At 45.8% G+C, this 12,102-nt stretch overlaps 1 protein-coding gene across 1 annotated transcript; it reads left to right on the forward strand.

Moving 5' to 3' along the window:
- The first annotated feature begins 5,298 nt into the window (after nt 1–5,298).
- On the forward strand, nt 5,299–12,091 carry SLC5A2 (solute carrier family 5 member 2). Its single transcript, XM_043975261.1, has 14 exons — nt 5,299–5,366; nt 6,349–6,420; nt 6,549–6,653; nt 7,465–7,629; nt 7,833–7,938; nt 9,364–9,444; nt 9,638–9,867; nt 9,947–10,082; nt 10,219–10,326; nt 10,589–10,739; nt 10,868–11,036; nt 11,183–11,398; nt 11,599–11,731; nt 11,871–12,091. Exons 2-14 carry the CDS (start codon nt 6,352–6,354, stop codon nt 12,089–12,091), a joined length of 1,890 nt encoding a protein of 629 aa, XP_043831196.1. The 5' UTR covers nt 5,299–5,366; nt 6,349–6,351.
- The last annotated feature ends 11 nt before the right edge of the window (nt 12,092–12,102 follow it).

Genomic DNA, 12,102 nt, shown 5'->3' on the forward strand with positions numbered 1-12,102 from the left:
CTGGTTTGGTACTAGGTATTTTTCTTTTGTATATACTTCTAATTACTTTTCCCCAGTGTGTTATTTCTCATTATGTATATTATCTTTTCTCCAGTGAATAAACTTGTAAAAAATGAACTCCCATGGCTTAGAGTCTGTGGCAGACCAGAGTAAAAAAGGAAGCAGTAGCAAGAAAAGAGAAAGGCAAATGGGCATCAGGTATAGCAGATCTCTGATTTAAATAAGAGAACATGGAATTTAGGAAGCTTAATGCCTCAGATTATGGTGTAGTGGATAGAGCAGCCAGGCCTGGAGTCAGGAAAACTCATCTTTCTGAGGTCAAATCTGGCCTCAGACACTTACTAGCTGTGTGACCCTGGGCAAGTCACTTAACCCTGTTTGCCTCAGTTTCCTCATCTGTGAAATGAACTAGAGAAAGAAATGCCAAATCACTCCAGTATCTTTGCCAAGAAAACCCCATACGGTGTCACAGAGTCAGACAACTGAAAAACAATTGAGTGACAAAGTGCCTCAGATTAGGGACATGATGATCAATTAAGGTTTGGAAAGTAGTGAAAGAAGAAAGCACTGAAGCTGGTCTGTTTCAGACAGAGCCATAACTAAGATAGGGTGTTTAGGGCTTTGCCCCAGGGTGCCTGATTTCTGCCAGACTGTTTTCCCCGTAGTTTTTACCACTATCTTTAAGTTTACAAAGCACTCTAACACAGTCACACTGTAATGTGAACTGTACAGGATACTGAATGATGAATAGCAATAGAGGCAGCAGTAATTAATAATAGTAGTAGTCAATAAACATTTATTAAGCACCTACTATGTGCCAGGCACCTTGTGAAGTGCTAGAGATACAAATACAAAAACAGGATGACAGTTCCTGCCCTGAAGGAGCTTATAAATCTAATGGGGGGGGAGACAAAACACAAAAAGAATCCGAAAAGCATGGCTGGAGAAGTTACCTGACTTGGGTTTTAGTGGAAAAGTCAGAGAGGTCCCAGAGTAGTGTAAGCAGGTAAGAAATGGGATCACCCCCCCCCCCAAAAAAAGAAAGAAATGGGATCACCCAGAAGTCATAGGAGAAAAAATCCATAACCATGGATGTGTCTACCGAGAAGTGTAAAGTATGAGTAAAAAGCAAGGTGAACTGGAGATCCTAATTCAAGGAAGTAATTTCAGCATCATTGGTATCACTGAACAATGGAATAGAACTGATGATTGGAATATAGCCATCAACTATAATAACATTCAAAAGAAAATGGACCAAAAAGAAAGAAAGAAAGAAAATGGAAGAGGAGTAACACTACATATTAAGATGTGGTCATGTGAGGAAGTCCAAGAACAAGAGGAGGTGAGCATGGTAGAGATCATTTGGCAAAGATCAGTGAAGAAAGAAACAGAAGTGATATTATCTCGGGTGTATTTTTTAGACTATCTTGATAGAAGAAGGAAATAGATGATATTTGAGAAACTGATCACAAGACTGGCAAAGGAGTAGGAAAGGCAATAAAATGTAGTAGAAAGAGCATGGTTATCTAGAATCAGAGGATCTGGGTTCAAATCTCTGCCCTTCTACTTATCTTTTATGTGGCCTTGAGAAAATAATTGAATATCTCTGGGCCTCAGTTTCTCCTCAACTGTAAATTGAGGGAATTGGATTAGATGACCTCTAAGGTTCCTTTCAGTTCTGAATTTATGATCCTACCCTCCATTTTAGGATATGGATTAGACCTATGATCACTGATATGAGAAAATCCTGTAGGAGGAGAGTTCCTTACCAATTCAGATCAGGACCTTCTTTACAATTCATCATCTTAGCTGCCTAGAACACTGAGAAATTAAGTGAATTGCCTAGGATTGCATAGTCTTTATGTGTGAAAGGTAGGACTTGAACTCAGATTTTTTTAGCTTCCATGGCAGCATTCTATCCACTATGCCTCTCAACGACCCATTTTATAAGTAAGGAAATTAAAGTTTACTGAATTTAAATGTTTCCCATAATCACATAGCTAGAAAGTGTGAAATTAAGGATTCAAACCCAGGGCTCTGATTCCAAATCTAACATTCTTTCCCCACAAAAGCCATCCTTCCTCTCAATGCCCTAACAATGCCAAATTGAACATGTCTACATCTTAGCTGGTTTCTCCCTCTAAAAGCAATCTACTCCTCCCCCTGGTCCCGATTCCCAGTTGCTCAGGTTCCAAACCTTAGGTGTGTATCTCCAACTATTTATATGTCATTGCTGTTGTTGTTTGTCCTTCATTCTCTAAGAGTACCATGATATCAGGGTGATGTCATGATTTTCACTGAATTGGATTTTAAGTGAGAGAGGGCTGTGAAAGGTCCACCAACCTCACTTTCTCCTCCAGAGCCACCTGGGCCCAGTGGCAAGATATACATCAGGATGAGGCAGCCAGGTAGCCCAGTGGATAGAACACCGACCCTGGATTCAGGAGTATCTGAGTTCAAATCCAGCCTCGGACACTTAACACTTACCAGCTGTGTGACCCTGGGCAAGTCACTTAAGCCCAATTGCCCTGCAAAAAAAAAAAAAAAAAAGATATATATATATCAGGATGACTGGAGGTGGCCCCTGTATGTTTAAGGCAATTGGGGTTAAGTGACTTGTGCAGGATCACACAGTAAGTGTCTGAGGTCAACTTTGAACTCAGGTCCTCTTGACTCCAGGGCCAGTGCTCTAACCACTGCCCCATTTATGTAACATTTATTTGTTATATCTACACAGATATACCACCACCAATCTCAAATTCATTTGTTTGCACCAAACTCATTATTTTTCCCCTTAATCCTGTGCTTCATTCAGACTTGGTTATTTCTGTCTCTATCACCTCTATTCACTCAATGTCCCCCAAATCATAACTTTAGTGTTATCTCTGACTTGTTTTTCCTCACCTCTCAAAAAAATTAGTTACCAGTTTTATGGATTCTACTTATGCAGTATCACAAAGCCAGTGAGTGAAATGAAGTTTCCTTACAGATAGATTATCAAACTGTATTTCTGAAATATTAATGGATTTGCCCAGGATCACACTGCTACAGTCCATGCCCATCTTTATATTACCTCTGACATCATCTGAGTACGTATAGACCCTCATCACCACCACCATGCAATATTTCAATATCTTCCTTTTAATGGATACTTTTGCTTTCTGTATCACAATCATTTCTGAGTATATACTTTCCCTCTTCCCTCCCCATTAAGCCATTCCTTGTAACAAAGATTTTTTTGAAGAGAAAAAGAAAAAGACCTGGTTCGACAAAACTAACCATCACACTGCATCATGGCAAGATATACAATATTCCATATCCATAGTTCCCCACCTCTGCAGTAAAGGGACGGAGCTGTGTCTTCACTTTTCTGAAGTCAAGCTTGGATTACATAGCGTTTGGGGTTGGGTTGTTATTCTTGAGGGAATACTCATTTGCTCAGCAGAATACAAGGCAAGGTCACGGCAAAGCCAGCATTTTAATTGTCTGACTCTAAATTTATTGCTGTCTCTCTCAGCCAAGGGGGGCAGGGTACAAACCCAGGAATAAAGAGAGCCTGAACAAAGTTATGGCAACTGACTAATATAAGATGTGTTTGGGGCACAGTAAGGTGAATGGCTTTTATCTAATGTAGGGTATTTGTAGAAGAGAGAATTCAAATCTTCCTAATTCCAAGTCCAGTGCTCTATCTTTTACATTATATCACCTAACTACCCAGTGAAGAGGAAGTTATTGAAGTTTCCTGAGCAAGGGGCAGACATGATCAGAGATGTGCTTTAGAAAGATTAATGTGGCAGTAGTTGTAGGAAAAGTTGGGGAAAAGATTGGAAGGAGGAAAACCAAGTAGAAAGCTCTTAGGATAATTGAAGTGGTAGTAACGAAGACTTGGATTAGGCTATCCTATCCATGGAAATAGAAAAGAAGAGACAGTGTGAGAGATATCAGTGATGTAGCATTGATAGCACTGAGGGATTGAATGTATGTGTAGGGTGAGGAAGAACAAAAATACAATAATGAATCTGAGTCTTCAAGCCTCTGTAACTGTGGTATGACCAACAGGGATAGGGAAGTTGGGAGGATAAGATGAGCTTTGGTTATGATGAATTTTAAGAGCTAGATGGTGCAGTGGATAAAGCACCGGCACTGGATTCAGGAGAACCTGAGTTCAAATCCGACCTCAGACACTTGACACTTATTAGCTGTGTGACCTTGGGCAAGTCACTTAACCCTCATTGCCCCGCTGCCAAAAAAAAAAAAAAAAAAAAAGAGTGACTGGAATATCCAGGTAGAGAAGTTTGTGTTTTCTTTCTCCTGTTAGACTGAGGGCTGAGGAGGACGGTTTAATCAAATTTGTGGCTCCCAAGTGATCTACAAGTGACCTGAACACAAGAGTTCACTAAAGGTCTGTCAAACAAATAAACACATGCATTTATGATGCAGTCTTTTTAAACAAACATTTGATGCCTTTTGTTTTTACATCATAGTCATTTCCAGAGAGTCTATTCCCTTTCCACCTTAGGAAAACTTCTCTTGTAACAAAGGAAGGTGTGTGTGTATGGGGCAGGGTTGGGGGGAGAGATAAGTTAAACAAACCAGGGCAACTAGGGGGCACTGTGAATCTTCCTGGAGTCAGGAAGACTCATCTTCCTGAGTTCAAATCTGGCCTCAGACACTTACTGTGTGACCCTGGGCAAGCCCCTTAACCCTGTTTGCCTCAGTTTCCTCATCTGTAAAATGAACTAGAAAAGGAAACGGCAAACCATCCCATTATCTTTGCCAAGAAAACCCCCAAAAGGGGTCACAGAGTCAGACATGACTGAAGCAACTGAACATCAACCTGTATGAGAACATAGATAATATGTTCATGTATAGTCATTCCCCACCTCCCTAATGAAAGAAGGGAGGTGAATTTCCTCAGTTTTTTCAGGGAGGGAAATTAGTTACTATAAGTACATATTGTTCTTTTCATTTCTATCAGTATAGTCACTTTGTATGTTGTTTTCCTGGTTCTTCTTCCTTTACTCTGCAACTATTTATATGTCTATCTACGTTTCTCTAAATTTCTCATATTTGTTGTTTCTTAAGACATATTAGTATTCCATTATACTCACAGACCACAATTTGTTTAGCTGTTCTTCAATAGATGGATACCCACTTAGTTCCCTGTTTTTTGCTTCTTCGTAGATGCGGCTTATACTTATCTGTTTATCTCCTCTTCAGAATCAGCCATCAGCATGAATTCCACCCCACAATATCCTAGCCCTTGTTTATTACCGAGCATGAGGCCCTCTCACCCAAGATGAGGGTAGGGGTACCAGATATCTGAGAGTGCCAAGTGGGGACTTCTCGGCTCAGTGCCCCCCAAGGTAACCATTAAACCTTTGGAGGGTGGAGTCACCTTCCCTGAAGTTAGGGGGAGGCCAGTGCCCAGAAAGGACTAGAGGCAGAGCTCGGGCATCATGGAGGAAAGCGCAGCAGACTCCAGGAGCTTAATTGACAACCCAGCAGACATCATTGTCATCGCTGGCTACTTCCTTTTGGTCATCGGTGTCGGTCTATGGGTGAGAAGCCAAAGGGTTATGTCTTGAGCTCAGGCTGGATGGGGGCGGTCAGAGGGAAGAGAGGACAGAATAGCTGATGGGAGGGGGTATGGGATAGAACATCTGATGTCTTAGCAAACTAGAATGTCAGTTTTGGAAAGGCACCGAAAGGTCAACTTTTAGAAGAAGAAACTGAAGGCCAGAGAGGTGACCTGCCCAAGGTTACCGAACAAATTAATGGCAAAGTCAGCTTTTTGATTCTGATTTTTTGACCTCTAGTCCGCTGCACTTAAAGAAGCCTGTGCCTCTCAAGACACAGACTTGGGGGCTGGAAGTCTGTCTTCCAAAATTAGTGGGATCTGGGTAGGAACTGGGCAGGGAATATGATATAGTAAAAAATGAACAGTCAGAAAACCCCCTGGATTTGGAATCAGAGGACCTAGGTTCATATCCTGGCTTTGCCACCTACCCTGGGCTAGTCATTAAGCCTCCATGGGTCTCATTTTCCTCTTCTGTAAAAGGAGTCTGGATTTCTAAGGTCCCTTTCAGCACTAACTTCTTATGCTTCTGAGATCATGTGACTAGGACTGAAGGCTGGAATAGGAGTTAATATTCAGACTGAGACCAGGTTGAGGAATGTGATGAGGACACTAATGAGGTACAAATTGATGATCCCATTAGCTCAACCCCTGCCCCATCCTCATCCTTGATCCCCACCCCCCACCCCCTTATCTGGTCCTCCTATTCTACTCAGCTATCATCCCCCACCCCTCAGTTAGCTGCAGCCCTCCCCCACTTTCTCTCGTAGTCCATGTGCCGGACAAACCGGGGGACCATTGGGGGATACTTCTTGGCTGGGAGGAGCATGTTATGGTGGCCGGTAAGGAGGGGCTTTGGCAAAGGGGTGGGGTATCGTGGGAAAGGGTTTGGGAAGAATGTGAAGGTGCAGGAGGGGAGTTTGGGGTTATTCTCCTTGACTAAGGCTCCTTCCCATCCCAATTCCTGCAGGTTGGGGCTTCTCTCTTTGCCAGCAACATTGGGAGTGGACATTTTGTGGGCCTGGCTGGGACAGGTGCAGCAAGTGGACTGGCCGTGGCAGGATTTGAGTGGAATGTGAGTTTCACTCCCTTTTCTTCTACAGTCTCACCATCTTCTAGGGATTATCAGTAGCACTGCCCTGTGGGAACTACATTCTTTATCTCTGTGGAGGACTGATTCCCAGAGATGGAGGTAAAGGCTCCTACAGCAAGGAGCCTAAACGTTAGCTCTGAGACAGAACTTCCTACTCTGGAGTCTGAGAGACACAGGAGGAAATGGATGAAAGATGGGGAAGGTATCTCTGGCTTCTCCTTCAATGGAGGTCCTCCAAGTACCTGCCTGAATCCTGATTGTGAAGGGCATCCTTTCACAGAGGAAGGTGGAAAGTCAAGGTTACCTGCACAGGCTTTGACGACACACAGAATGGATGCCCAGCCTTCTGACCCCATTTCCTCCCCATTAGAAGGGGGGATTCCCCCTCTAATCATCACATTGTCCACATCAGGCTCAGCTTTGGGGGACTCCCAGCTCCCTGGGTACAATAGCCCGTGAAGTGAACAATCCCTAAACTTAACCCAATTCTTATCACACCCTGGATCTGAATCTTTTCCTTCCAGAGCCCTGGGACCTTCCTCCAAGCTCACTACAGCAATGGTGTCAGAACCCAAATAGAAAGCTATCCCTGAAAGCCACATACTAAGAAAACCACACATTAACATTACCTATATTGTGTTGTATTTTTATTTACTCTTTTAAACATCTCCCAATTACATTTTATCTGGTTCAGGCAGTGAATTTGACAGCTCTACATGACTCAGACATGTCCTCCCAAGCCCCTACTCCAGGTGGCAGTCCCTACTAACCACCCTGTAATTTCAATCCCCAGGCCCTCTTCGTGGTGCTGCTCCTGGGCTGGCTGTTTGCACCAGTGTACCTGACGGCAGGAGTCATCACTATGCCCCAGTACCTGAGAAAGCGCTTTGGGGGTCATCGCATCCGCCTCTACCTTTCAGTGCTCTCACTCTTCCTCTACATCTTCACCAAAATCTCTGTAGGGGTCAACCGTATAGAAGTTGGGGGGGGCGCAGTGTAGGAAATAGCATGGTTCATGCCGAGAAATGAATGAGGGATATGACATCTGTGCCCTGTGGGAAACGGCATGGGAGAAAGGAAGCCTAGATCCTGGAGGACAAGATGCCTAAATCCTAATGTTTCTCCTATTGACCTGACCTTTCCCTCCCCTCCCCTCCCCAGGTGGACATGTTCTCTGGTGCTGTGTTCATTCAGCAGGCTCTAGGCTGGAACATCTATGCCTCTGTTATTGCCCTCCTGGGCATCACCATGATCTACACAGTGACAGGTAGGTAAGGCAGGGCCAACAGGAATGGTGCCTCAGAGAGACAGGTGGGACCAAGGGAGAATGACCAGAAAAATCCTAGCAGAGAGAGAAGGAACAAGAATCACCTCACCTTTTTAATCTAGGATTTGACCCACTTGTGGGTTTTTCCTCATTAGCTGGCCTGGGTGGCAGGGCAGGCTCAGAGCACTCTCCCTGTCTGGTGAATTCCAAATAAGACAAATGATCCAAGCTCACCAGCCTGTGACACTGTTGGGAGTGGCACCAAGGTTCACGGATCAGTCTTGGAAAGGTTCTCAGATGAGGAAAATGAGGCCTAGATAGGGGCAATGACTTGATGAGTAGCATTCTGGATTCAAACCCCCAACTCACTGGGGCAAAGGGGTTATGACCCAGGATAAAATGGCTTGCCACAGATCTAAGACAAATGGGAGGCCCCATGGTTCAGTGGAAGAAACCAAAACAAACAAAAAGGCAAAAGCCTTTTGTGCCAGCTCTGGCCTTGTTGCATGATCTGGGGCAAAGCACCTCCCCCAGAATCTCAAATGAGAAAGCACTGAAAAGGTCATCTGGTCCAGGGGTTCTTAATCCTGGGTCCATTTTTTAATAATTGGTTTCATTTGCAATCCTGTCTATTTTGTGCATTTAAAAACACTATTCTGTGAAAGCAGTTTGACCAGACTGCCAGAGGGGTCCATGGCAGGGGTGCACGTGCGCATACACACACACACACACACACACACACACACACACACACACACACAGGTTCAGAACTCCAACTGAATCCAACCTCTACCTGAATGGGAATTATTTGCTCAGCAAATATCCTGAAATAGTCATCCACCCTTATCTCAAAGACTTTCAGCTGCAGGAAACTCCCTCCCAGGTCTGCCCCTTCCCCTTTTTGGACAGCTTTGATTATTGGGTTCTTCCTTAATTTGGCCAAAATCTTCTCTACAACTTCTCCCCACTACTCTTAGTACCGAGCTCTAGGACTCAAATAAAATAGCTCTTCCATACGCTGGCTGTCAAAATTTTCAGACTTAATCATGTTTCTCCATCTTATCTCCTATTAGCGAAACATTCCCAGTTCTGTGAAGCAATGGGAAGATTTCCCTCACCATTCTTATTTACACCACCTGGTCATGCTCCAGCGGTCAAAAGTCCTTCTTAAAATGTAGCACCCCAGACTGGAGCAACCCCCATTTTCTCATCTGTCAAGGAGAAATAAAATAACAGCTCCTGCCCTACCACCCAAATCACAGGGTGGTGACAGGGATCCAATGAATTCATAGATGTACAAGTGCATTAAAAATTACAAAACCATCATTTATTTTATGATGGGGAAGGAGAGGTGGGGGGCAGGGGGAAGAGGTGAGGGGAGGGGAATGGAAGGCCTGTCTTCTGACCCCATCCTCCTCCTTTTAGGGGGCCTGGCAGCACTGATGTACACAGATACCGTCCAGACTTTCGTCATTCTTGGGGGAGCATTCATTCTCATGAGCTACGGTATGGCAGAGCAGAACCCTGAGTTCTGAGGGGGGGACTATAGGCTAGATGACAAGATACCTCAATTTCTCAGAAAGGGATGGAACTTTTAAGGGGAAAAGTAAACTTGTGCCCTCATTGGAAGAATCTAGATCCCTGGGAAGATGCAAATCTGTGTGCCAGGATTCATAACTGTGCTCTGTCCTTACATCAGCCTTCAATGAAGTGGGCGGTTATACAGGCCTCTTTAACAAGTACTTGGAAGCCAAGACCACACAAACCTTTTCTGAGGACCCCATGGTGGGCAACATCTCTTCCTCCTGCTACCAGCCCCGTGCTGACTCATTTCATCTTCTCCGGGACCCAGTGACTGGGGACCTACCTTGGCCAGCTCTTATAGTGGGGCTCACCATTGTCTCTGGCTGGTACTGGTGCAGTGACCAGGTATGGAGATAAAGGGGTGGGTGGGAATGCTGGGATCTGAGAACAACTGGATTAGAGCCAGGGGATCTCCATGTCTCAGGTCATTGTACAGAGATGCCTGGCAGGAAAGAACTTGACCCACATTAAGGCTGGCTGTATCCTGTGCGGCTACCTGAAGCTGTTGCCCATGTTCCTGATGGTCATGCCAGGAATGATTAGCCGAATTCTCTTCCCAGGTAACGGCCCCTCAACTCCACTCTGACCTTAGGATCCTTGGACTTTGCTTTCTGTCCAAGACTCGGGCATAGAAATGCTCAACTTTCCTCTCTGCCAGGACCTGGTTTTCTCCAGCTTTGTTTGGTCCTCTCCTAGATAAGGTGGCATGTGTGGCTCCAGAAGTGTGTAAGCAGATCTGTGGCACAGAGGTTGGCTGTTCCAACATTGCCTACCCTTTACTGGTGGTGAAACTCATGCCCAATGGTGAGCTGGAGAGTGGGAAATGGAGATGTCTGTTAATTCATGGAGCTGCAAAGGGTCCTTGGAGATTGGGTCTAGCCCTTTTTAGAGAAAAGGAAATTGAAGCCCAGAAAGGGAAAGTTGTTTACCTAGAGCTAGATGAGTTTTGTGATAAGGCCAGAAGCACAACCAAGGCCTCCTCTGGGCCAGGGCTCTTCCCACTAGCTCACTACCTGCCCTGTGGGTCTGGTCCTGAGTTGCACTGTATTATCTCCTTCCTGCCCAGGTCTCCGGGGACTGATGCTAGCTGTCATGCTGGCTGCACTCATGAGCTCCCTGGCCTCCATCTTCAACAGCAGCAGCACCCTCTTCACTATGGATATTTACACAAGGCTCCGACCCCGAGCTGGAGATAAAGAGCTGCTGTTGGTGGGCCGGTGAGGACCCAGCTCTGGCCCCTCGTGAGAGGATTCTGGGGTACACTTCCCCTGGAAACCATCTGAGCTTGAGCTGGGTGTGAAGAGACCTGGGTCCACAGTCCTGACCTTCCTGTTCTCCTCCCTAGGCTCTGGGTGCTATTCATTGTCACAGTCTCCATCGCCTGGCTCCCTGTGGTCCAGGCCGCACAGGGAGGTCAGCTCTTTGACTACATCCAAGCTGTCTCCAGCTACCTGGCCCCCCCAGTTTCAGCAGTCTTCATTCTTGCCCTCTTTGTGCCCAGGGTCAACGAACCAGTAAGGCCCAGAAACCTAGACTGAGAGGGCACTGAGGGGGCAGGATATTGAGGCCTAAGAAAGAGAACTCAGGAGTACAGTAACATGGGGGAAGGGTTCCTGGCCCTGGGGGGCCACATTTGAGCGATAACTTCTCTCTTCACCAGGGTGCTTTTTGGGGACTAATTGGGGGCCTCCTGTTGGGGTTGGCCCGCATCATCCCAGAGTTCTCCTTTGGCACTGGTAGCTGCGTCCGGCCCTCCTCCTGCCCCTGGATCTTCTGTGGTATCCACTACCTCTACTTTGCCATTGTGCTTTTCATCTGTTCCTGTATCTTAATCCTCACCATATCTTTCTGCACAAAGCCCATCCCCCAAAAGCACGTAAGTGACCTAGTGTCTCGGATGTTTCCCTTCTTCCTAGAGGCTGCACCTTCTCTTCCCTCATGGACTAAATACATTACAGGAAGGAACTGAGTCTAATTAGTATCAGTATTCACCATGGTGCCCTGAACTTGGTGAGTGCCAACTGAATGAGGAAATCCAATAAACCAATGGAATTTACAGGCCCCTTCTTCTCTTAGCTCCACCGCCTTGTGTTCAGCCTCCGTCACAGTAAGGAAGAAAGGGAAGACCTAGATGTGGATGAGCGGGAAGCAGGGCCCCCTGAATTCCCTGTGCAGAACGGCCAGTTGGAACATGCAGTAGAGATGGATGGTAGGCCACAGGGGACTGGGGACAGGAACCAGCGCTAAGTTTGCAAGTACAGGGGAGAGGGGATGGGTTTTCTTTCTTTGCAAGGGTGGGAGGCTCAGAGGGTTCCATCTGCTGAGCATCGAGTCTTCTTTTCCTTCAGAGCCCCCACCTGCAGCCTCAGGCCTACTCCGCCACTGCTTCCTCTGGTTCTGTGGGATGACTGAAAGTGGTTCAAGTAGCTCCTCAGCTCCCACCGCTGAGGAAACAAGAGCCCAGCAACTGGCTGATATTACCGAGGACCCACGCTGGGCCCGAATTGTCAACTTCAATGCGCTATTCATGATGATGGTAGCAATATTTTTCTGGGGCTTTTTTGCCTGAGACCTTTGGTG

Source organism: Dromiciops gliroides, chromosome 1, assembly GCF_019393635.1.
Source record: "Dromiciops gliroides isolate mDroGli1 chromosome 1, mDroGli1.pri, whole genome shotgun sequence".
Classification (NCBI taxonomy): Eukaryota; Metazoa; Chordata; class Mammalia; order Microbiotheria; family Microbiotheriidae; genus Dromiciops; species Dromiciops gliroides.